General features: G+C 38.7%; 1 protein-coding gene across 1 annotated transcript in view; it reads left to right on the plus strand.

The window, feature by feature from the left end:
- The window catches only part of CAMK2A (calcium/calmodulin dependent protein kinase II alpha), a 177945-nt gene that overhangs the window by 86330 nt on the left and 63926 nt on the right, over window positions 1-27689 (plus strand). Inside the window, exon 3 of the mRNA XM_058169649.1 lies at window positions 7962-8021. Coding sequence (XP_058025632.1) covers window positions 7962-8021 — 60 coding nt within the window. The remainder of the gene's footprint in view (window positions 1-7961; window positions 8022-27689) is intronic.

Raw genomic sequence — 27689 nt, forward strand, 5'->3', positions numbered from 1 at the left:
TCCTGAACAGGTGTATTAGTTCAATTTGTTTCCAATATTTTGAACTCTGTAGATATCTTCTAAATAAGTAAAATTATAAAGAAAACTCCAAGTATTATTCCCTGAAATTGGGAGGGGGAGAGAACTAAATTCTAGTTTGTTGCTGCTTTCCTCATCCATATCTATATGTGAATGGCAGAAGAATTTTATCATGGGAACAATATCCAGATTTCGGACAGCAGCCAGGATTATGGTTGAGGTATGCAAACTTGAGCCTTGGTCGCTTGAGATCCCATGCTGCATCAAATTTCAACCTTCCACCCTTTTGCAATTCCTGGAGTTATCTGTGATGAGAAATTAGTGATTGGTTTTCCTATCTTGCTAAAGCAGAAATGCTAATGTATCATGTCAGCTATTAAAATGAAAGATCCATCCCTAGAAGAGGGAGAAGAAGACAGTTCCAGGCCCACAATTTGGCACTACCATACTGCCTTTGACAGCCCTTAATTCTTCCCCAAAACATCAAGTCTCTCCTGGCCATCTTATCCTAGGTGTCTTCCTCCTGACTGGACTAAGCTAGACTTTTAAATGGCTGAAAACTAACATAAAATGTGCTACCCTCACTGACTGTCCTTATCCAGGCACTGATAATATTTTGGCACCCTGTGTTGTCCATATTTATAGGCCACTCTAAGGAAGGGATTGATAGATTTCCCTCAATTTATGTCTCTCTCCTCTAGTCAGCCCTTCAAGACAGCCCATGCCAGGAAATAGACATCACAAGAATGACTGGAAGTCTGATAAATTCTTAGGGTAGATAAAGCTTGACAGATTCTCTCTTCCTTCTTCTTAAACTGAAAAGAGTCCCCCCACTTCTCTTGTTTTTCTGGGATAAGGTCACATTTTCATAATGGCTGTTGATTCCTTCTTCAAAGCTATTTGCATTCTCATTTATACCTCCCATTAAATGTAAACATCTACCAATCACTTGCTTTAAGGAGAGCTGAAAAGCAAAAGTCAAAATATTTTGGACATGTGATGCAACACCCAAAAAAATAAGGCATCCTTCACTTAATCCTCCAGGGAAAGATTGAAGGCAAATGAGGTCCAGGCAGAAGAAGAATATCATGGCTTCAAAACCTAAGGGACAAAACTGGTTTGGACAAAACTCAGCAGCACTTTTTCATGCTGCTGTTGACAAAAATAGGATTGACAACATGATTGCCAACGTCCAATGACAGATATGGCACAAGAAGAAAAAGGAAGAAGAGAAGAAGGAGAGCTGAGACTGGGAAGGCAAGGACTAGTAGGTTTAACACTGGCAAAACGTGCTCTGGTTTCACACAATTGTCACAATTGTGTGACACCAGAGCACGTTTTGCATGGGTGCAAGACCCTGACTGTCATTTGGTATCAGCAGATAGTTGAGCTCCCTTTACATGGATTTGATGCTATTCCAATCCAATGCCTTGGCAATTAGCTCCATTTTAGAAGCTGTGTGGAACAATATTGACATATTAGGGAGAAGGGATGTGATAACATGAAGCAACAGAGGGGTGAGGGAGCTGATTAGCAAAATGCCGATAGAAGATAATGGCTTTTATTAGATTTTTAAATATTACATAATTAGAATTAGATTAGAATTCTTTAAATTAGATCAGAAAGGACATGATGTGTCTGCACTAGCCTAATTGGTCAATACATGCTACACTGATTCTTCCCATTAGAAGTCACCTGGCTGCAGGATCTTTGGAAAGATCTCTGAAATGTGTCACATTACACTCAGGCGAAAACTACCATGACTTACTGTCTGCTTCAACATTATCATTAGAAAAACTAAGGATGAATTTAAGCTGCCTCTGGCATAGTTGGGGATGAAATGAAGCCAATGTTAGGAGGAACTGGAAGAACAAAAGAGGTTGCTGGAGCATGTTCATGACATGGTTAGATGTGAGTGGAAAAAATGCCTTGGTTCCAGATAGTAATTCCTGTATCTCCCGCACAATCTGCACATTAACATCAATATGGCTCGGCATCTCATGCAAATATATAAAGCTGAGTTTCTACTATATGTCATACTAAGCCATAAAAATGGTTTCAACGCTGTACTAACTGGGTTGACTCAACACACTAGACCATGCTCAAACACATATTACAGCTTTACCTGTCTTGCTGATGCCAACTGCAAAAATAAAGGAGTGACCAATGGAGGGAAATTGTGAAGGGGGTGGAATTCAATAAGCAGAATGAGATGGAAAAGATGAAGTTTTGTATTCTATGTCTAGTTTAAGGAGGAGGGGGTGAAAGTGCCGCAGTGGTGAGTCTTTAAAAGTCATGTAAATGCCAAGAACTGAAAAAGATTATTTAGGGCTTTACATGGCAGGTGCTTAAGTAGAGATGCAGAAAGACTGAAATAGGAAAAAATGTTAGTCTTCAATTATGAAAGAGCTGCCTGTCAGACTCAGTGGCATGAGATGATGGAATTCTGAAATAATTAAAGCTGCATCAGCTACAAATCATGTTCAGTCAGGAAACCCAGCGTAAACGGTTTGCTTTAGCCTCAGTAAACCTTGCCACAGTACAGCCCATTAGGGATGCAAATGTTTGGGTTCATTTTTCTCATTTTTTTTGCAGAGATCCGTGGGAAGCATTGAGTGTGATAGGAAGCAACTGCCCCAGTGGAAAACTAGAGTGGGAAATAATTGCATAAAGACATGTTCCTCTTGAAGCGGAGGGACATAGAGGAAAAAATAAACCCTTCTTCACTTTTCACTTTTGAAGCACTGCCCTCAGATTGCACTATGGGACCTCATATCCTTGAATAGCTAACTCTTTGAAAAGGCTGACATTGGCCCTGTTTTTCTACTCTTGTTGAAGTAATGATATAATAATACTGGTGTCAATTGACATGCCTAAATCATAAATCCCATTCACTTCTCCTGTCTCCTGCATTGGTGATATTACATAATACAGTCTGTATAAGAGTCCGTAAGAGCCAAGGTGGTGCAGTGGTTAGAGTGCAGCACTGCAGGCCATGTCAGCTGATTGCTAGCTGCAGTTCAGCAGTTCAGATCTCACTGGCTCAAGGTTGACTTCCATCCTTCCGAGATCGGTAACATGAGGACCCAGATTTTTGGGGGCAATATGCTGACTCTGTAAACCGCTTGGAGAGGGCTGTAAAGCACTGTGAAGAAGTATATAAGTCTAAGTGCTATTGCTATTGCTATTGCTATTGCTATTGCTATTGCTATTGCTATTGCTATTGCTATTGCTATTGCTATTGCTGTGCAATCCCAAAATGTTAAAGATTTAGAGTTAGAGAATACTAACAACACAACATGAAACACTGAGCTATACATATGTCTGCTATTGCAACATTCATAAATATTTAAAGGAGGAATATTATGCTCCCAGAAATGCATTGTATCCAACAAATTGCAAACACACATGTACAAACTATCACATTATACAATGTAAAGAAACAAATGCCTATATTTTACAGTGATGTTGCTAATGCAACTCCAAGGAGCTCAGAGCTGAAAATTTGTTTGTCTGTCAATAACAGAAGGAGGAAAACGATGCCTCAGTGTTAACACTACTAAGTTACAATTGATGCTGACAGCCCAAAATTTCCATTAATTCATAAACTCAGAAGGCTGACTCAAGCCATAAAGAATAAACCACAGTAGCTGAACTGACACTGTACCTAACATGATTTGAATGGACATCCTGTGTTCCTTTTGGGTTTGCTGCTGGTTTTATCTTGTTTTTTATTAGGTATTACTGCTAGCATTTTATTCTTTTACATTGTAGAAATAGCAACAGCAATAATACTTAGACTTATATACTGCTTCACACTGCTTTACAGCCCTCTCTATGCGGCTTACCGAGTCAGCATATTGCCCCCACCAATCTGGTTCCTCATTTTACCCACCTTGGAAGGATGGATGGCTAAGTCAACTTTGAGCCTGGTGAGATTCGAACTGCCAAATTGCTGGCAGCTGGGGATCAGTAGAAGTAGCCTGCAGTACTGCACTCTAACCACTGTGCCACTGAGGCTCTTGTACTTCTTCTTCTACATTTTAAATGAATATTGTCTGGGCAACCTCAGTTATTGAGGGAAAGACCAGCTTGGATAGTAACTGGACCCTTAAAGGATTTAAATGTCTGAGACTTCTATTCTGAATAAAAATTAAAACCCATCTCTTAGAAATCCCTTTGCTCACCTTTAGATCAGGTTTTTGTTGTGTTCTCTGCTCACACCATGTTTTTTTATACTAGTTAATAAGGAGAACGAGTTTATTCCTTCAAAACTCATTGTGAAAGTAGAAAAAAAAATACACAAGATCACGTCCTTAAAAGAGAAAGGTAATTTAAATTGATCCAGAAAAAAAGTTTTCCATTCTAATTATGCATTCATTTCTTTTACCAGCACTGTTTTTAAATTTTCTTTTCTTCTGGCAGCAAAGGAGAAAAACACTTGTAGAGGAACAGAAGCACTGCTGTGCGTGTTACAATTAACTGATGGCCACCAAGGCTACACTCAAACTCTTATTGCTGCTTTTCCTCTGAATGTATGCAGCGCAACAGGCAGGCATGCTGGGAGTGGGCTAGAAGGGGGGAGTTCTTCCATCCACTAGGAAAAAAAATGTAATTGCTTTCAGCAATTACCTTCCAGTTACGGAGATAATTTACAGAAGCACCAATTAAAATGTCAACAATGATAAAACCCTATAGCAAAGTTAGGAGCAAGACCAGGAGGAAAGATCTTCAGAAACAACTATTTGAGCCAAGGTGGTGGAGTGCAGTACTGCAGGTTACTTCTTCTGACTGCCAGCTGCCTACAATTTGGCAGTTCAAATCTCACCAAGCTCAGGGTTGACTCAGCTTTCCATCCTTCTGAGGTGGGTAAAATGAGGATCCAAATTATTGGGGGAAATATACTGACTCTGTAAACTGCTTAGAGAGGGTTATAAAAGCATTCTGAAGCGGTATATAAGTCTAAGTGCTACTGCTATTATTATTTCTTCTACATTATTCCATAACGTATTAGAAACTATAGTTTAGACATATTTAATATATGAGTGAAATCTAGCTGAGCCAAATACCTCAGGTTCAATCTCAATAGTTCATTTTTATGTTGCTTTGTATTACAACGGTAACTCTAAATCCATTTTGATAAACCATCCCACAGGCAATAGACAAATTTAAAATCACAGCTTTCTTATTACCACCTAGTAATAGTGTAAACTGGTAAGTTGGCTTTATGTTTTTCTGATATTGTGTTTATCTTCCCATCTTGAACTGTGACATGTGGGATATATAAATTTAATAGTAATAATCCTGTTATTTTGTATCTGTAAATCAGTGTTGGCTCCTGACGACTGCCTGGATTAGTCCCTGCAGTTTTCTTGACAAGGTTTTTCAGAAGTGGTTTGCCATTGCCTCTTTCCTAGAGCTGAGAAAGAGTTACTGGCTGAGTAGGACTAGAACTAGAACTCACGGTCATCCTATTTCTATTCTTGCACATTAACCACTAGGCCAGTGATGGCTAATCTTTTCTGGACCGAGTGCCCAAAGTGGGAATGCGCGTGTGCACACCTGAACCCCCAAAATGCAATGCATGCACAGCCCCCGTGCATTCCCCCCACACATGCATGCTCAGGCCCCCCCGCACATGCACAGCCCCACCCATGTGCCCGGCTCCCCGCATGTGTTTGCACCCATGTGCCCCATCCCTTGCACATGTGCGCACACCCCTGCATGTGCTTTACCCCCACTATTGCATGCAGGCCTCACCTGCAAGTGTCTCACCCCCCGCACATGGGCAGCAGAGACACGAAGACCAGCTGGCCAGTGGGAGGCATGTGCGCATGTGCGGCAGAGCTGAACTGGGATGATGGCTCCCCTGCCCACAGAGAGGGTGCTGTGTGTCACCTCTGGCACATGTGCCATAGGTTCACCATCACAGCACTAGGCTAAACTCTCTTCTAATGTATAAAACTGAGAAAAAAATTGTTACAAATTTTCTGTTAGGTAAACTTTTATATAGCTCCTTGCTTTAAGACTTTCTGAAAGGAGAAAGATTAAAGAAACCTCTGCCACCTTTCTCCTTTTCATCATGGTATGGCGAAGGGTTTTGCCCCTTACACTAATGTGTACTTGGACTAATCATACTTGCTTTTAGTCACTTTTATTTCCCTTCTGCATTGTGCTCATCCTCTACTAAGTTCTAAATTAGAAGTTCTCTGAGTCACTTTAATATAAAATACCATGTATTCTGATGGTCGTAAATGACAAATTGATCAAAAATATTCCTGGTAAACTTTGAAGGACTGCTATCAGCCTCATACTTATATAAATATTTCCTGCAATATATACAGTACACTGCTCACGCTGATAAAAGATTCCAAGGGTACAATACTGTAAAAACAATAACAGAACAAACACAAACCATGTTAATCATCATAATTTATTATTGATAATTACAGTGAGGAAAACCATTCTCCATAATACTGATAACTTCTGCAGGATCGAAACTCAGTCTCCTACCAATTCTCAAAGGTTTTCATGAATTGCCAGATTTTAGCAGCTTCCCAAAATGCCAACAGCCTTGCTGGCATAAAAAGTATTGGTTTAGGCAGTTATATTTTTCTTACACATAACAGATAGTCGCTAAAGGACCAGCGGAAGATTTTTAGCTATTTCAGATCCATTTGCACAAAGTTTTCAGGCATTCAACTGGTTTTTAAAGAAGAGAGAATTCATGGTTTATTTCTATATACCTGTTGAAACAGACATTTAAAAAGCTAACAACAACAAGAACAACAACAAAAACCACCCAAAAAGCAAAGCAATAAAGACAGGAGTGTGATGTTCTTACTCATACACAGCTTAACTTTTGATGTTTATCACCTCTGCTATGGTGTGAGACTCAGTCCCCAAGCACTGAGGCACAGTTACAGCACAATGGAGGATTGATAGCTGTGTGAACTTTCTCCTATCTCATCTCAACATGCTTATGTTTATAAGCAACTCAGGGCAAGTGGAATGAGTCAATTTTCATGGAAACATCATCTAAGATTCCTTGTTTAATTTCCCAGCAGAGCTTACATTCCTGAATTTTCTTGATAGTCTTCCAGTTCAAGTAATGTCTGACTTTGCTTAGCTTTTAAATAATCAATCCCATGGAAGTCAGTGGACTTGCTTCAGATTATACAACTCTAGGATTACTTAACAGAGGGCTATAAGGGCTGACTGGTTTCCACACCTGCAATCTCCTGCAGCTACTTTTAGCTTTGAGATATCCTATGCCAATGGTTCTTAACCTTTATAGTGCTGCAACCCCTTTAATACATGCTGCGACCCCTTTAATACAGGACCGAGGGATTAAAACGGAGACTCCTCCCCTATTAAGTTTATCGCGCCTGAAGCCAGATTAGGCTAGTGATTGGGAGTGATTGCAGTTGGCTTGAGAGGGAGACATCAGAGCAAAGATTTTTCTCTTTTTTAATTCATCATGCCTGAAGCCAAATTCGGCTAGCGATTTGAAGAGCCTGCAGCTGGCTTGTGGAGTCAACCATTGGAGCGCGATTCTTCGACTCGCAAGTATACTTCCCATATTTCCGATGGTCTTAGGCGACCCCTGGCAAATCGTCATTCGACCCCCACGGGGTCGCGACCCACAGGTTGAGAACCGCTGTCCTATGCTATTACCAGTGTATCCCTTAATTCCCTCAGATATCTTTTTGGATGACTTTATGTAGGCGCTTCTAATGTTTGTTGTTTATATCCTATGTTAGCCTTTCTAATCACTTTCTGATTCTGTATTGTGAAGAGCTGTATACCATTTCAAATATTATTCACTGTTAACTGAATTTGCATGTTATATATCCTAAAATAATAATAATAGGAGGAAATCACATTTGTTGTTGGGCCTCTCTCTGTCTCCCATGCTGATTTGTGAATGTCTTTCCTGACAGATCATCAGAAGCTAGAACGAGAGGCTCGGATCTGCCGCCTTCTGAAACATCCTAACATAGGTAGGAAAAAGCTCTCTAGTTCTTTCTAAGGGATTTTGCATGCTTCTGTTACACCTTTCTTTCATTTCTGGTAAATGACGGGAACCCAACATCAGTATTCTCATACTGTGTATTTCAAAGGCAAATGTTACCTGGTGCTGTTTGTTCATTCAGCAGTTCTAATTTACTCCCATGAAGGCATACATTAGATCTTCTCTGACAGCCTTTCCCAATTTATTGTACCCTGGATCTTTTGAGTTATACTTCCCATCCTCCTTGGCCATGCTGACCTAGGACTATTTCCAAATTTGCAAATGTGTGTTCAATTAATTAGATAATGTGCTGTTGAAGAGAGATCATTAACATAAAAAGATATTCAGCAAGAATTGTACAGTGCTTTTTAGTGCTAGTGTTGTCTCATTCCTTCTCCTTTAATTGTTTTGTTCTTTAAAATATGTTTGAGAGTGCATTTCCATATGTATATTAATCCCCTCCTTGTTTTCAGTTTCATTTGCAAACACCCCCACACACATTCTCTTTCTCTCTGTACAAAACATTACTGTTTTGTAATAGAAGGAAGGGAAGAGGCCACAATTTGCAGTCTGAAATTATTACAGCTCAGATCCAGGTTTATCAAAGATTACCTTTGGTTTGAAAAGTCTTGACAGGTCCTCTTCCAATGTACTTTTTTTTGTCATTAAACTTTTTTTTTTACTTATCCAGGTCTTCCACTGACCTGTGATAGCAGCCTTAATGCAAAGCCATCATGTTAATTGGCTCTAAATCTTTCTTTTACTGAACTATCTGGATATATATTATCATACTTTGCAGGAGATAAGATTTAGTAGCAAGGTGGGCTCTTTCCTGCTGCCTCAATTCTACACATCTGATTTGAGGACAACCACCCTTATAGGCCAAAGAAGGCCAAATGGACATTCCTGTTCTTGAATTTCTGTCTCCCCCCCTCCAAAATGTGTTTAATCAATGGGGGAGCAACCTACAGTCCTCAGTTGGCATGTGGCTCTTGGGCAAAGCGTATGCTTCCTCAAAGGAATTGACAAGACCTTTTCAAGCAAGCAATTCAGATGCCTAGTATGAAGGCCCCTCACTTGGCAAACTGCTGAATGGAGGGTAAACAAAAGAAAATCAGAACATTGGAGAAGGGGGAGAAGGGAGATAGATTTCAGAGAAAGATGTGACTTGAGGAAAAGAGACAGTGGGTGATTCCTGTTCACTTTTGTACCTGACCCCACTGACTGTTTGCTTTAGCCTGCCCCAACTGACCTGCATCTCACAAAACACTTACCTAAACAATATATTCCTTCTACTTAACAGAAAGAAATCTGGGTGTGTGGATTTGCACATTATGCCATGGTTTGTTTAACCATGATGTGTTGACTCACACTTGGCTGGGGTTACATAACACCCATGAGCCATCATTTATAAACAACAGTGGCTGAATATATTTTGCAGCAGCCACCTCCTTTATTGCAATAGTATTTTTCAATGCTGGGAGAATTGTGCCTCTTTTTAAAGGCACCAGGTCTTGCCAAGCAAAAAAATGATGGCAGCGCGTCTGTCCTGAGTGGGGTTGCTATGCAACTCTCCCCCTTTCCATTTCTTTTGCCTGCGCCTATAGTGGTCAGAACAGTGCTGGAGTGGAGTCTGGCTGCTTTTCAAGGCAAACTTCAGTGAGAAAAGATGACAGGAGTCAGGAAAAAGGTTGCTTTTTCTGTAATCATGGGAGAAGGACATTGATTGGTAAAAAGATAAAGGAGAGATTCATCACTTAAGCATTTTTCCTTGCATCCTTTAGTGTTTCTCTAATGGACTGAAAAGGCTTGCAGGCTTGGTCTTGGGCCTCGAAAGCAGAAAGTGGCTTTTCGTGCAAGAAGAGCACAATTCACCTACTAATGTCTGCAGGTCAAACCCATTTGTGGGCTGAGGGAAGAGAAGGGCAGCCATGTTTTCTGTCCCTTTGGTCTCCTTGTTCTCCAGAGCTCTTCTCAGGGTTATAGAATGAGGGTCCTTGATTTGAAGGACTAGCTGGAATCTAACAGGGGCTTTGCTAAAATGGATGAAAGAACGCAAGAAAGTTCATGCAGAACAGACCCTGCTGGTCCCCTTTCATCCATGCTCTGCATGTAACAATATCCCTAGTGCCACCCATGTTTCCTCCCTCCTTTTTCTCTTCACACATCCCCACGTACATGCACACCCATGTGGCCTCTGCTTTATAAATGATTCAGATCCTAAAAGAGCCTGTCAGTTTGAATCTGTCTTGGGCAAATGCCAATAGAGCAGAGTCAGGTCCTTTCCATCAAATGGAATCACAGACGGACGATTGCTGGACCAAGCGGCTGCTATGGCAACAGAGGCCTTTCTTTTTTCTCGTCCCTTTCTTTCCCTTGCCCCAACAACAGGAATGCTTCCTCAGATAAACAATAATAAGGGAGATAAATAATCATATGTGGAGAATGGAGGGGAAGGAAGAGGTTAATAGCTCTGGGTATAGGTATAGGACCTGGATCTTTGAAGAAAAAGAGAGCCAAGAAGACCATTGTTCCTTCTCATCACTTCAAAAACTTGATGTGTGTGTGAACATTTTTACACTGATGCTTCAAGCGACAAATCTGACCAAAACGGAAGAGAGACATTGACAAGGAAAGCAAATAATTCTAATGGAAAGAACAGTAATTCAATAAGGGGTGCACCACAGGCTTTCTGGATGCCTGCGGGTAATTAGAATTAATTTAAAACAGATAAAAAAAATCACAGCAAGACAATGTGCTTAATGAAAAAATAAACAGCATAAACCATAATAATATCTTGGCTCCATCTGGCACCAAGTTCAGATCTCTGCCAGGCTATTTTAGTTTCTTGAATACGCGTTGTACTTCCAGGTTGTTGCTTTTTAAGGCTTTCACCTATTTTTACCAGCTGTTTGTTTAAAGTAACTCAGCACACAGAAGCCAAATTTATATCAAACTTGGTTTTGTTATATCCTTCAGAATTAAAAAAAAAACAAAAACACTCAATTCTTCAGAACAAATCTTGACTGCTTATATGGGATTCTAAAAAGGTCTTACTTCTAACAGAACCACTCAACGGGTTTATACACAAATGATATTTTTATTATGTATCATTTAATATGTGGCATAATTTACCATTATTAATTTACCACGTATATAATATCTATACTCGACCTTCTTATCTTCATCTCTTTATTTTCAAACTTGATTGATGCTGATAAATCTGTGACAAAAGTCAATGTTATTATTACCAATTACCATTATAAAATAATGATAATACAACTATTATTTTGAGTGGGTTTTTTTCTTGTTATCTATCCTTGCCTAGCTTCTCCTGGGAACATAGAATAAAAACATGCATTAAACTGATGATGATGATGACGATGATGCTTTCTCTTTTGAATTTGGAGAGATGCAGTTCATCTGAAGGATATCAAATTGGAGAAGTTTTAACACATCACTTTCAACACCCATCATTTCATTTTGATCAACATTTCTCTCTCGCCCTTCAATTACTCTCTTCATCACTATTTATGTATGAAGGGTATATGAAAGCAACAAATTTATTTTCCTGGCCGATACCAGTTACATTGTGCAATATAAAGTCTCAGCTGCTGTAAATCCGTGGCATAGGAATCCAATGATAAAGTATCAATGATGGGATGTATCAAGAAGTGAAAAGACAGTGGACGACTGTAACCAATTGTGGCTTCCATTTATTGAAATGTTTATTGTACAACTTTACATACTGTATATATGCATGTCCTCATGTCTTCTTCACAAACATGCATACATATTTAAAGTTGTACAATAAACATATGTATGTATGTGTTTGTTTCTTTTTAGCCTTTTTCCGTTATAATTTTATAAAAGAATGTATATGCTTTCCTTTTTGTGTGCTTAGTTAATTAAAAAAAAATTAGGCGTTCAAAAGGCAGGAGTAATTATAACTTTTAAAATCTCCTCACTGCCCCCCCAAAATGTGCTTCCTCTAGGTTACTTCCCAAAATAAGATTAACCATGAGACAATGCTGTAACTATGGCTTTTCTGTATTCCATAGGGGATGAGATAATTAACATTGCTGATGTTTGAATATATATAATGGATATTTTAGCTTCCCCTAAGAGAATTGAATAGTTCATCACTCTAGTGAAAAGTATCTTGGAGATTCAGTTGGTTCCTCTTCATATTTTTTTCTCTCTGCAATCATAAAAAGCATTTTTGTTAAGTAGTGTTAAGTACACTACAAGATCATATAACAGGCTGCTTTTTCTAGGGTGGCCAATTTCCAAAGGCAATTAAGTTCTGCAGTTTTATTTATTAATTAGAAGGATACATTTATTGTGTTGTACACAAAAGAGTCAGTAGCTTTTCTCATTGTTATTTTATATCATCCTAGTTTTTTTCTGAGCGTTTTATCTTAATTGTTAAAGCTGTTTTATCCCCAAACACTTTCATCCTTTCTTTTGTGAAATGACACATTATTTTTATTTCCTCCTTTGTTTAGATGATCATAAACAATGGGGTAAAACATTTATATCCTTAACAGTTTTTGTTGGAAAGATGTAACTTCCCATGTTGTCCAGAGCCACAAGCAAGCCAAACACATCTAAACGTGGCTAGTCACACAAACCCGGCAGTACTGTTTTATAAGTTATTATACTCTGTGAGCCCATGCTACTGGGATAATTCAGTATGCAATGGATTAAATACTTTATAATGCTTTGATAAGACCACACTTGAAATATTGCATCCAGTTTGGGTCACCACAATATAAAAAAGATGTTGAGACTCTAGAAAGAGTGTAGAGAAGAGCAACAAAGATGATTAGGGGACTGGAGGCTAAAACATATGAAGAACGGTTGCAGGAACTGGGTATGTCTAGTTTAATGAAAAGAAGGACTAGGGGAGACATGATAGCAGTGTTCCAATATCTCAGGGGCTGCCACAAAGAAGAGGGGAGTCAACCTATTCTCCAAAGCACCTGAGGGTAGAACAAGAAGCAATGGATGGAAACTAATCAAGGAGAGAAGCAACATAGAACTAGGGAGAAATTTCCTGACAGTTGGAACAATTAATCAGTGGAACGCCTTGCCTCCAGAAGTTTTGGGTGCTCCATCATGAAGGTTTTTAAGAAGAGATTGTGTGACCATTTGTTCAAAATGGTATAGGGTTTACTACTTAAGCAGGGGGTTGGATAGAAGACTCCGAGGTCTCTTCCAACTCGTTATTCTGTTATTCAAAGTAAGCATGTAGCACAAATATAACTGAAAGGTCCTCCTACCTTCTGCTAGGGTCAGCTGCTTTTCAATTCAGTCACTGCAACTATACCTAATCACAGTAGCTTGGTTTTTCAAAAAGCTGCAGATAAAGATTCTATAGGATATATATTTACTTCATCTGCAGTTTACTTGTGTACCACTTTCTTTCCCATTGTTCTGATTTGGCCAGCTGGCCAAATGATCAAGCATGGTGCCTGCTTCTTACTTTGCTCTCCTGAAAGATCTAAATCGGAATCTAGCAAAATGGCAGCACTTTTCTAGTCTTGTCTGAGTCAAACAAGATTGTGTTAACATAATAGCCTACTAGTTAACAGGTTGCTATTTATACCCAGAAAGTTATTCTCCTTCCCCTTCACACCCCCACAGCTCACTACTGTTTGGTAAATTCAAAGGTGTCGTTCTTTATGACAGCAGCCTAAGTAGGTTGACTATTTGATTGATCTAGAAGGCTCCAGAATGCAATGCTGGAAATGCAAAGGCAGAACTGACTCTGGAAGGACCGAATTGAGATCCATGTGATTATGAAGCTGAGGGCAAAAAATAAAAATAAAATAAAAATGCAGAGTTCTTTCTTTGGGGGTACTCAGGCTGGTTTCCTGCATCATAATTAGCTGTCATGTGCTTTAATTTTAGCACAGCATATTATGTAAACTAAGACAATGGTGACTTGTTCATGAAACCATGATTGAGCAGATTGTGTGAATTTCATCATCTACTAATGCCATAAATCAGGGGTCTCCAAACTTGGCAGCCTTAAGGCTTGTGGACTTCAACTCCCAGAATTCTCCAGCCAGCTATGCTTCAGTTCTGGGAATTGAAGTCCACAAGCCTTAAAGCTGCCAAGTTTGAAGGTCTCTGCCATAAACAGTAGTGCCATCAGTATAAGACAGAAGTATAGGCACAGGAAGGTTATCAGGCAAAGTGCAGCAAACTTTCCACATATTGAAATAAATGACATGGCAGAGGTTACTGTCTAAAGGGCTAAGAAACTATTAACAGATTCATGTAACCTCATTGTACCATTCACCCTATGAAGGAAAGGACAATTCAACTGAGTTGGAACTCAGTTGTAAAACAAAAAAAAGTATTTGCTTGATTTAGAGTGGAATGAATAGGAGAGGTTTGTGTTTGTGTAGCACCTTCCCCATTTTACATTGTAGCACATACAATCACTGCAGAGAAGGTCAAGTGATTAAGACACCAGGTTAGAAAGTCCCACCTTAGTCATGAAAGGCAGTTGGGTAACCTTGGCTGGACCCTTTTTCTTTCAGCCCAACCCACTTAACAAAGGGGTGGTGGTGTGGAAAATAGGAAGGGGATGTGTTGAATATGTCCATCACCTTGAGTTCTTTTGTAAAAATAGTAAAGATGACATACAAATAAAAACATTAAAAAATAAATTAAAGATGGCAAATGTGAAACAATTTATTTCATTGTTTTGCTTTTCAATTTAAAGGAAATGTCAAAAGATAAAATAAAGTGCAGAAATAAAAAGAAATTAAAGAGCAATAACAATAACCATGGAAAAATTAAATTAAAAAGAGCCATAACAATGGAAAAAGAAAAGAAATTGGAAATAGGCACATACAGGTACAAACATTTAAAATGCTGTAAGAGGCATTAAAGATTCTGATTCAATATTTTTACATAGAATATTCAGGTGAATGTAACCTCTCAGGAAAAACATTGTTAATAGAGCTAAGGGGTGGTGACTAGATTTGAATAAACATATTCTTATTTTTACAAGGTTTCAAAGCTCTTCATTGTTGTGCTAATTTTTTGGCCAATGCACTTTCCTACCCTTTCAAATAGTTCTGTTACAAAAAAAAAGATGTACTTTCCTTCTCCAGTGTTTTGTAATAACAAACCTAGTAGTTGCCAAAGGAATTAAATTAGTTTCTTATTCCATCTATAAGCGTACACAATAAGCTAATGGCAGACTTCTTTGCCAAGAATTGCTATATAATTTTCCTCGTAACTTCAACAACTTCTGAAGGTAGAAGGTATGCCTGATTGTATATTGTTCCCAAAAATGAGATACTGGTAGTCCTCGACTTACAACAGTTCATTTAGTAACTGTTCAAAGTTACAACAGCACTGAAAAAAAGTGACTTATGACCATTTTTCACAGTTACGGCCTTTGCAGCATCCCCATGATCGTGGGATCAAAATTCAGATGCTTGGCAACTGGTTCATATTTATGACTGTTGCTGTGTGCCAAGGTCATGGGATCACCTTTTGTGACTTTCTGACAAGCAAAATCAAGGGGGAAGCCAGATTCACTTAAGAATTTATCAAGGCAAGAAAGATTGTAAAACTCTGTTAACAAATGACTAAGTTAACAACAGAAATTTTGGGATCAATTGTAGTCATAAATCAAGGACTACCTGCAGAAGTTGTGAATGCTCCAACACTGGAAATTTTTAAGAAAATGTTGGATAACCATCTGTCTGAGATGGTGTAGGGTTTCCTGCCTGGGCAGGGGGTTGGACTAGAAGGCCTCCAAGGTCCCTTCCAACTCTGTTGTTATTATTGTTGTTCATTTGAAAAGACCAAAAGGATTAAATCAGCTCCCCAACCGTCGCAGTGATTAATTTTGCTGAATGCTTTGAAATCATTTACATCTTGGATCTCACAGGAAATACAATTATATTAGAAGTAGGATTTATACTCCTTTTTTGTTCAGATTTATTGAATATGTTCTAAATGTTGAAGTGTGAGGATGCAAATTGAACAAATGTTATCAATTGTTATTCCCAATCTTTGTTATTGTCAATCTTTGGCTGTCTTGGCTTGATAGATTAGTGAGGAGGAAACGGCCATAGGGATCCACATTATTCTTAATTATTCATTGAAAGAGGAAGAGATCGAAGCCAGATTGCTCCTGAAGAAATACATTTGGATCTGGAATTAATGATTAGTTACTAATATCTTTTCGGGATAAGGTACTTGAGTAAGGGATTCCATAACAGTCTAGAGATTTTTGATGAAGTTGACATCTTCATCAATACAGTGAAAAAATCAGGCTCAGCGTTGGGACAGGAAACAGTTTTATTTGCCCTGTGATATGTCATTTGCTAGTAGATTGAAAAAGGAAGTATAACCCTATTGATTGTTTTGGGCCCCCTTCAGCATTATCGATCTTGGTAATAGTTTCTAAATATACTCTCCAGTTGAAAGTTAGAGGACTTTGTTCTACTTTACTTCAGTTGTTACTTGATCGCCATGTAAGAAAAGGTAGTACTGGAGGATTATATCTTTATTCTGTGGTAATTATTTCATGGGATTCCTCAGTTTCAACCCATTTTATTTAATATCTAAAGGAAACTGCTGGGAGAGATCACTTCGACAAAAATTGGTTGAAATTCAATTGGAAATCTCTTGGTTAGATTACCGCGATGTATTGAAGCCTGATAAATGTCTGATAGCTCAAAAAAAAAAAAAAGGAAGCAACTGGGATTGGCCTATATGCTCATGTAACATTGATGTATTTGTCAGCTGCCGTGGCTTAAATCCATTTACAAAGCCATTTCAAAGGGCTGTTGGTATACTGATTGTTAAGCAGACGAGAACATAATAAATAATACAATAAAATATTCATCATTCTGCTTCCATAATAGCAAATGCTGGATGCTTGACCCTAAGCATTTTGCTGTGTTATTCAGCAACTATTATTTAAAAGAATGCTACTTCTACTGAATGAACACATCACTCTTCTGACTAAGCCATTAGTAGCTAATTCCCTATTCAAAATGATGAACTTTGCTTGTCTATAAGTTAACTATGTCTCAAATGTTATCTTTTTATCTATTTTAAATATTCATGGGACAAGCCTTATACTTACTTTCTCTATTGCTAGTACAATTTTCAATAATTCTCACTTTACTGCCTTTATTTTAAGCTGATATATTTATATTGCAATAATATATTGTAAGATCATTGCTTCAATACTTCGCTGGTTTAAGTTCTTCCTATCCGTCTGCAAAAACTTTTCTGGAATTGTGATAGAATTGTATAAAGACATGATAATAATGCCAATTGTATTTTCAATTCTTTTCTTATTGATGCTTACTATATTTCTTGCCTGTTTCATAGCAAAGTAGAATTGGCTTTCTTTCTTTATTAAGTGGTCTGCCACAACTTTAGTGTTCATTTTTTTTTCCTTTGAGAGCTCAGTTAAAGAAAATATCTAGCATGTCACTGCTCCTTTCCCAAAGAACTGTAATACTTTAACTAGACAGGACTTTTCTTTATATAAGGTAATTGGATTCTTCTTCAGTGAGGTTTATTGTACTTATGTATTTTTAATTATAAGTGATTAAACCTATCTTTAAAGTATAAAGCTTGTACTTTCCTGATTCATCCCCTAAGTGACAGATTTCTTTTCAAAATTTGACATTACATGGACCAATTTTTAATTTTCTGAAGCAGAAGCCCATATTTTCGTTGAATACTGCATCACATAGTGTGAAGAAGCAGCTTGGTTTGCCTTCATATGATTCATTATCATTATCCTACAGATTTCCTTCATTATAACAATTAAATACATTTTGTAAGCGTATGTGTATAAGCCCATTACGTACACCTTACTGTCCCATTCTTATTGCAGATCAGTTATTTTAAGAAAATTGAGAACAAATGGTTGTCTTCCTTTGTCAGTTAACTGAATTAACAAACATTACTTGAACAGAAGAATAGCATTAATCTTTTGAGGTGTGAAATCCAATTATACAATCATTTGATTCAAGCTAACAAGTTAAAGTTATATAGGTACTGCATATAGCCTATTTACAACTGTTTCAATGATCACTTCCATTTCCTTACTCGTTGCTGATCATTTAGACTGAAGATGAAGAAAAAGCTTTGAGGTTCCATTAAGGAGACAATATATTGGGAGAGCATCAGACTGGGGAGCAGTAGAATAGCTCATCCTTTTGGGCAACAAATATGGCCTAATCCCTATCCATATTTATATTTTCCCGAAGGCCATCACTCTGCTAAACAAATAATTCCCTCAACACTGTCAGACTATTTACTGAATCTGCACTACTATTAATCGTTTCATAGTTCCCATCACCAATCTCTTTCCACTTATGACTGTATGACTATAACTTGTTGCTGGCAATCCTTATGATTTATATTGATATATTGATCATCAATTGTGTTGTAAATGTTGTACCTTGATGAACGTATCTTTTCTTTTATGTACACTGAGAGCATATGCACCAAGACAAATTCCTTGTGTGTCCAATCACACTTGGCCAATAAAATTCTATTCTATTCTATTCTATTCTTTATATACAGATTTATGGCACGTTTCATAACATAGTTTAGCACTTGCCCTCTGACCCCTTCTTTATGCTGGTCCACCCTTCCCTCATCAGGCCACTATAAGCAAATGCTTAGAGCCTCCTGTGTGGACCAGCTAGCCCTGCAGCACCCATGAGCAGGTGTGATTTTTTTTCTAAAGACTAAAAGGCCTGCTGTACTTGGAAACCTCCAGGTGGCCCCTGTCACTGCTTTGACTATTTTTATACTACTGGGCCAGGTTCAGGAGATAAAGACAATGATAGGTCAGGATTCAAGAAACTCGCAAATATAGGATGCCAAAGTATGGACTCAGTTGTACAGGAGTTGTTTCAGCTATGAATCCCACTCTGGGATGGCCATAAACACCCAAGATTCCTTGTTCCCCACCTTACGCTAAACTAAGCATCCTAGATTTATTAAGGTCAAGCTTAAGAAAGGTGCCTTTTAAACAGCTGCTTCCCTTCCTCTTACTCTTACGTTTTCCATATGTTAATGACTCAGCTCCTAAAGGATATGTGCCTAGGAGTGCCATTCAAGGTCTAAGGCTGGGGTGTCAAACTCAAGGCCTGCGGGCCGCATCCGGCCCAAGAAGTGCTTAGATCTGACCCATGGGGCCATCCTGGAAACAGTGAAGAACCAGCCCATGGCCCTCCCGAGCTCCTTTTTTGCTGGCAGAGGGTTGCAGGAGGCCATCACAGTTGAAAATGGAGCTCACAAGCCCATTTTCAGTGACAGAGCTCTCAGGCCATCACAGGCACCCCCCGACACAAGTGACTTCAAGCTGGCCACACCCGTCCTGGCCACACTCACCCCAGCCCCCCAAGGTCAAACACAACCCTGATGCGGCCCTCAATGAAATCGAGTTTGACACTTCTGGTCTATATTGGAGGAATACAGAACGGCAAGTCCAGCTTCCCATTCAGGTACTTGGGCTTGGCTATATGGCCTTTATGTTATCTAGTTTGTTCATCTTTAGATGGTATGCCCAGATAGACCTTAATATTAACCATTTGAAGCTTCATAAAATAGATAATTTTTTAGAACTGAAACCAAGAGCAGTGAATAACAATGTCCTCTCCTGTCCTCTCCTGTCCTCTCCTCTCCACTACACTACACTGCTCTCCACTACACTACACTACACTACACTACACTACACTACACTCCCTGCCTCTGCCTCTGCCTCTGCTTCTATCTCTGCCTCTGCCTCTGCCCTGCCCTGCCCTGCCCTGCCCTGCCCTGCCCTGCCCTGCCCTGCCCTGCCCTGCCCTGCCCTGCCCTGCCCTGCCCGTTTCTGGAAAATTGGGAATAGCAAAATTTGATCTGACTTGGTCAAAATGTATTTTTAGATGAGAATGCATAGCAGAAAACCTCATCTTCTATCATGGTCTGATGGTCATACAAACCAAATGCTGCTGCTCATGCTGTTTGACCTTTATGGGTGTAAAATATGTGAGACAGAGGACATGTACCCATCCATCCCAAACCCCAAAAAATGAAAACCTAACAAGGGAATGACAAGAGCACACAGTGGGAGAAAGATAGGATAAGCAGAAATAGTACTAAGCTATAGTGGTAACTATCATCAGGTTGCCTGTCATTATGCGCACATAGAACTAGGGAACAAACAGATAGGATTAACAGCCATGTCTCAAATCTTCAAATGTACAATGGAGAATGAGAAAAAATATTCATTCAAGCACAACAAAACTCATAAATCCCTATAATAATTTGCAATACTATAATAAATTTCAGAGAAAATTTAGTGCAGACTGGCTCAAGCTGACAATATTTTACCAAAGGTGATGTTTTTATAGCTTAGGAAAAAAATTCAAGACAAGCATGCCAAAAAATAAAATACGTTGTAAGCAAAAACATATCATGTCATACATAGGAAATGTTCTTTACTAAAGCATCATAAAAGTGATTTTTTTTTTCTTTTATCATTTACCTTATCTTTTCATCTCCTAGAGGCTGGTATTCTATTTTTTAATCTCTGCCACATTTTCCTTATATAACATTTTATTCCTCTATGCAGTATAACGATTAAATATTTATAAAATGTTTGTCCAAAGTACCTCACATATATTATTAATTAGACCTTGAAGAAACCTATAAAGTAGATCAGTTTGGTTTTCAAGTGGCTCTCTATTGCAATGATTAGATAACTCAAGTTATGTCCAAAATAAATCAAACTGTATAATGGTCAGGGATAGTGCAACCTTTACATATTGACATATACTTAGAAGAGTATATATAATTGTATTGGCTTAATCATGAGTGAAAATTGATACAATAAATTAATCACTCTAGTCATATTTGATCTTGAAGCTTTCAGGAGATATATAAAGATTTGGATTATAAATGTTGGATGCAAGGAAGAAATGAAAGAATTGATTTTCATGTATGCTGTACAAAAACGCATGCAAAGGAAAACTGTAAAATCATATATAAATCTTGTTACCTTTTTACACATTAAGCCAAAAAAGTCTGTGAAGAATAAAGAAAATTAATCACATATATGATACGAGATGTAAAACATTAGAAAAATTTCAAATACATAAGAAAGTGGGAATAAAAACAACTTTTGGATATACAGTAATAACACTTAGGAGCTAAATAAAGATGACAGAAGCTAATAAAAATAACAAAAGAACAGTCTTGTGCAAATTGGACTTCAGGAGAGAAAACATCTATATCATACTGAATTATGCTAAAGTCGTTATATAAAAATGATCAGTGGTGGTATTTTTGTTTACAACAGAATAACAGAAGGGACCTTGGAGGTCTTCTAATCCAACCCCCCCAGTGGTTGGATTCAAAAAATTTTACTTTTTTTTTTTTTATAAATTTTTAACGTTACAAACAAAAAAAGAAAATACATTTTCCACCCTTGTGCTATACATAAATAAATAAAAAAGGAAGATTTGGGTCTTCGGATATATCCTTATGATTGCCAAAATCCACGTTCTCGAGGTACAGGTACCGAAGTGTCCAATGTTCCAAGCGCATAGTCCACAAATGGTTTCCAAGTCTTCCAGAAAATATCTTCTTTATACACACCACTTCTAATTTTAATATCACATGTCATTTTATCATTTAAAGCTAATTTCCACATTTCAGAATTCCACTCTCTATTCTAAAAATCACATCTAGTTTCCAATATCTAGCTATTATAATTCTACCTATTATAATCATAATTCTAATCAATTCTTTTTCATATTTTGTTAATTCTATTTCCTTAATTACCAACAATAATATAGTTTCCACTCTCAATGTTATTACTTTCCCCATCATTTCAAATATCATTTTCTCCAATGGTTGCCAAAACTTTTTAACTTTTTAAATGTGATAAGGTTCAAAAAATTTTACTACCAGTTCTGTGGGCATAGCTTGGTGGATGTGGCAGAGGAAGGCTACTGCAAAATCTCCATTCCCACCCAACTCCAGGGGAAGAATACTGTAAAATTCCCATTTCCTCCCAATCAGCTGGGACTCGGGAGGCAGAGAATAGATGGGGGAGGGGCCAGTCAGAGGTGGTATTTACTGGTTCTCCAAACTACTCAAAATTCCCACTACCTGTTCTCCAGAACTAGTCAAAACCTGCTGAATATCACCTCTGCACACCTCTCCCCCCTTGCTCAAATAGGAAATCCTATCCCATTTCAGACAAATGGTTGTCCAATCTTTTCTTAAAAACCTCTAGGGTTGGAATACCTACAACTTCTGGACGCAGGTTGTTCCACTGATTAATTGTTCAGTCAGGAAATTTCTCCTTAGTTCTAGGTTGGTTCTCTCTTTGATTAGTTTCCATCCATTGCTTCTTGTTCTGCCTTCTGGTGCTTTGAAGAATAGGTTGACACCCACCCATGCTCTTCTTTGTAGCAGCCTCTTAGATATTAGAACACTGCTATCATGTCAGTGCTATCCTAGTCCTTCTTTTAATTAAACCAGACATTCTTGCAACCGTTCTTCATGTGTCTTACCCTCCAGTCCCCAAATCATCTTTATTCCTCTTCTCTGCACTCTTTCTGGAATCTCAACATCTTTTTTATATCACGGTGATCAAAACTGGATGCACTATTCCAAATATGGTCTTACCAAGGCATTATAAAGTGATACTAACAGTTTATGTGATCTTGGTTCTATCCCTTTGTTAATGCAGCCTAGGACTACATTGGCTTTTTTGGTAGCTACAGTACACTGCTAGCTCATATTTAAGTGATTGTTCACTAGGACTCCAAGATCCTCCTCACAATTACCACTATCTGGTTCTAGTGATTTAAGCTTATCTAGAATGGATAGATGTTGTTTTACCATTTTCTTGCTTATTTTGACTTGTATTCCTAATCTGCATTTTACTGAGGTTTTTTAATAGATTGGCCTTTTTTTCTTCCTTGTAAAGACAGAGGCAAAAAAATGAATTAAGCAGTTCTGCTTTTTCCCTGCTGCTTCTCACCTTCTTACCATTTTCTCCCATTAATGGACCAATCATTTCCTTAATTTTTTTCTTGTTTTTTTATGTTTTTCCTGTTTTCTATATAAATACACAACACTCTGGATTGCTGTGCCCTGTCATCTGCTCCAAAGAAGCCCTTCTCCTTCTCCTTTGAGAAGAGAGGCAAGCACAGGAAAGTCCTTTTCACTGAAAGACATATTCTATTAACTTTTTAAAACATGAAAATAACTGAGAACAAAGTATAGTATCTTACCTAGTAACAGAAAAATTTGAATGGAGACATTTCAAGATAATAATTTGCATTTGTAACTTTTCATTTCCAGATAAACTGTTGTCCATCTTGAACAGAAAATTAGGAAACACAATGCAAGACTATGCTAATCTGTAATAGCACAGCCCCTGGTGGTCTTCAAGAAGATTTACATGTTCCTCAGAATATGTCTTATACTTGCTAAACCATTTGTCTTTCAATTTCAATGGGGGCCAAATGAATTTCATCAAAATCTAAAATAATTGCACTCTACCCCAGCAATTCCCATCTGTGTGAAGAATGTTTTAAACTAAAATGGAAAACCAAACATTTTAAAAAAGATTTTCTGTTATTAACATTCAGAACTTTCAGAAACAGCACATAAGTGCTTAGATTATTAAAGAATAATTTAAAAATGCATTAGTGATAGTGTGAATCAGTTTTTAGTGCGGAGGAATGTTAAGCTTAATTTATTTGAGACCAAGATTTTAAGATCTTGTGATTCTGAAGTATTTGCATTTACTAGGAACTAACTTTGGTTGTTTTTTTCTTCAATTTTATACTGGAGTGATCATTTAGTGATCATATTAAAATTATTAATAAACACGAGCAATATACAAGTTATAGTTTCAAAATCAACAATAACATAAATACATTTCCATGATTTCTTGACTTGGCTGAACCTCAAGGTTAATTTCTATTTGTATCTTGTTCATTTTATATATTAACTTCTTCTCACCTGGATATGTTGGCCAGAATACGGAGAATAAAAAAAATCACAATTTAGACTCATATACTGCTTCACAGTGCTTTACAGCCATCTCTAAGCAGTTTACAGAATCAGCATATTGCCCCCAGGGTAATCAGTTTACCGACCTTGGAAGGATGAAAGGCGGAGTCAAACTTCAGCTGGTGAGGATTGAACTGGTGAACTGCTGATAGCTGTCAGTCAGCAGAAGGAGCCTGCAGTACTGCATTCTAACCACTGTGTCACCACGGCTCTTAGATGTAGATGTATAGATAGATGTAGACATAGATATAGATGATGCAGATACAGATATGGATAGAGATATAGCTAGATATAGATACACACACACACACACACACACACACAAACACACACACACACACACACACACACGACTGATAGGTCAGAAAATCACGAGACCGCCTGCTGTTACCCTTTGCCTCCCACCGACCCGTACGCTCTCACAGAGAGGGTCTCCTCAGGGTGCCGTCCGCCAAACAATGTCGGCTGGCGGCCCCCAGGAGTAGGGCCTTCTCTGTGGGGGCAGCGACGCTCTGGAACGAACTTCCCCCTGGCCTACGTCAAGTGCCTGATCTTCGGACCTTCCGTCGTGAGCTTAAAACACACTTATTTATTCAAGCGGGACTGGCATAATAGTGTTGAATTTTAAATTTGGGGTTCTGTTAATATTTTAAATTTTAAATTTTAAATCTAAATTTTTAAATTATCAGCCTTTATAATCTGCTATGTTTTAAATGTTGTTTTAATTGTATATATTTGTGTTTTATTTTTGGCTGTACACCGCCCTGAGTCCTTCGGGAGAAGTATAAAAATTTAATAAATAATAAAATAATAATAATAAAAATATCCTGGAGGAAGAGAGTGGCAACCAGGCCCCTTCTGCTATTATGAAAACTTCATAGATATATCTTCCTAGGTTGTCACAAGCTGAATCTGTCTCAAAGGAGAATTGCATTTGCATTTCTAGCCATAGCACAGAACAGATAGGAACAGGATAATTTCCAAAAGGTTATGCAAATGTTATGATTAAAATTTCAATAATATTTATATTTCTCACAGATGTATCAAATGCAAAATTTAAGTTTGGCTGTTTTTAATCATATTCCACTATTCCGGGTGTCTGTAACCTGTGGCTCTGCAGTCACTCCTTTCATCCCCCTGCTGTGGCTTCCTGTTGGCTGAACCCACCACTGGCTGGCCCCACCCTTCGCCCTCCCCTCCAAGTCACTCCTCACCTGGCCTGAGAAGGTAAGATTGATGGTGAGGGATGGAGACTTGCTCCATATTCCAGAACGGGAACAAAGCACCCCTGTATTTGTCATATCTCGCAGGTGCTTCTTCTGGCCCTTGTTGCTGCACACACCTCAGTTGCTTGGGGAGATGTGCGACTTGCTCTCCACCATGAGAGACTTGCTCTCCACCCAGCCCAGCTGTGCCCAATGCTCTACATCCTAATGGGCTACAGAAGGAGGAGGAGGAGGCACCGTCTCCCGCATTGTGAAGCACGCTAAATTTAACTGTGCTGTGCAAGGAGCTGTGAGAGCAGCGGGCAGCAAGGGTGAAATGCTCCCGGTTCAGACCAGATCACCCAATCCAGTAGTGATGGTGGCGGGTGGTTTGGAGAACCGGTAGCAAAAATCCCTGCCCCCCACCCACATGCCCAGCTGAGCTGCGTGATCATCAGAAGTTTGGGGTTTTTTTACTTTTAAAAACATTTTTTCTTCAGCCAAAAAATGCTTTTAAAAGTAAAAAAAAAGCCTCTGATGATCACGCGTCTCAGCTGGGATCGTCAGAGGCTTTTAAAAGCATTTTTTCTACAACCTCTTTGGCCGAACATTTTTTTTAAAAGGCTCTTCTGGAGCAAGTTGAGGTGATCGTTGCCTGATCGTTAGAGGCTTTTTTTTCTTTTAAAGACAAAAAAACCCCTTGTCTTTTCTTTTAAAAGCATTTTTTTTGCCTTTAAAAGAAAAAAAAGCCTCTGACGATCAGGCAACTCAGCTGAGATTGTCAGAGGAGCCTTTTAAAAGCATTTTTTCTACAACCTCTTTGGCCGAACAGGTTGTAGAAAAAATGCTTTTAAAAGTAAAAAGAAAAAAAAAGTTGCCCACGCCCACCCAGTCACCCCCTCCCCTCTAAGCCACACTCACAGAACCAGTAGTAACAAATTTTACATTTCACCACTGGCGGGCAGGCTATGAAGGTGGCAACAGCAGTGGCATCAGCCGCAGCCAGGCCAAGCCAGTGTCTCAGGGCAGAGAGCAAGTGGCACGTCTCCCCGAGTGACCAAGGTGTGCGCAGCACCAACAAGGTTCAGAAGGAGCACCTGCAAGATATGGCAAGTACTGGGGCACTTTGCTTCCACTCTGGAATATGCAGCAAGTCTCTATCACCCGCTGTCGCCCTTACCTTCTCAGGCCAGGCAAGGAGTGACTGGGAGGGGAAGGCAAGGGGCGGGACCAGCCAGCGGTGGGTTTAGCCAACAGGGAGCCACAGCAGGGGGACGAAAGAATTTCATTTATCTGGGAACCTGAAATGACTCTTGATTTAAATATGGTAAAAAGCACCCAAAGAAAAAGAAAAAACAACATTAGGAAAAAAAACCAAAACAAAACAAACCACCAACCCTCACCTGTTTTGGGAAATGGTTCAAGACGGAATACAAACACACCCACATGAGACAGAGAGAGAGAAAGAGAGAGAGAAAGAGAGAGAGAGATACCTGTTTCCCACAGAAAACACCAGGAGCCACAAAACCTGGGTAAGCATAGCTGGGGGTTGTCATGTGACTGGGTGGGAGTAAGTAACGTTGAGTTTTGTGGCTCCTGGTGATTTCTTTTCTGTGGGAAATGGGTCCAAATGGCTCTTTGAGTGTTTAAGGTTGCAGACCTCTGCACTACTATAATCTACAATGATTCAGAATAGAATAGAATAGAATAGAATAGAATAGAATAGAATAGAATAGAATAGAATAGAATAGAATAGAATAGAATAGAATAATGGAGTTGGAAGGGACCTTGGAGGTCTTCCAACCCTTTGCTTAGGCAGGACCCCTACACCACTTCGGACAAATAGTTATCCAACATCTTCTTAAAAACTTCCACTATTGGAGCATTCACAACTTCTGGAGGCAAGTTGTTCCACAGATTAATTGTTCTAACTGTCAGGAAATTTCTCCTTAGTTCTAAATTGCTTCTCTCCTTGATTAGTTTCCACCCATTGCTTCTTGTCCTGCCCTCCTTGATTAGTTTCCACCCATTGCTTCTTGTCCTGCCCTCAGATGATTTGGAAAATAGCTTGACTCCTTCTTCTTTGTAGCAGCCCCTGAGATATTGGAACACTTAGTCCTTCTTTTCATTAAATTAGCCATACCTAGTTCCTGCAACCGTTCTTCATATGTTTTAGCCTCCAGTCCCCTAATCATCTTTGTTGCTCTTTCTGCACTCTTTCTAGAGTCTCAGCATCTTTTTTACATCATGGTGACCAAAACTGAATGCAGTATTCCAAGTGTGGCCTTATCAAGGCATTATAAAGTGGTATTAACACTTCACGTGATATTGATTCTATCCCTCTGTTTATGCATCCTAGAACT

The sequence above is a fragment of the Ahaetulla prasina genome, chromosome 2 (genome assembly GCF_028640845.1).
Source record: "Ahaetulla prasina isolate Xishuangbanna chromosome 2, ASM2864084v1, whole genome shotgun sequence".
Taxonomy (NCBI): Eukaryota; Metazoa; Chordata; class Lepidosauria; order Squamata; family Colubridae; genus Ahaetulla; species Ahaetulla prasina.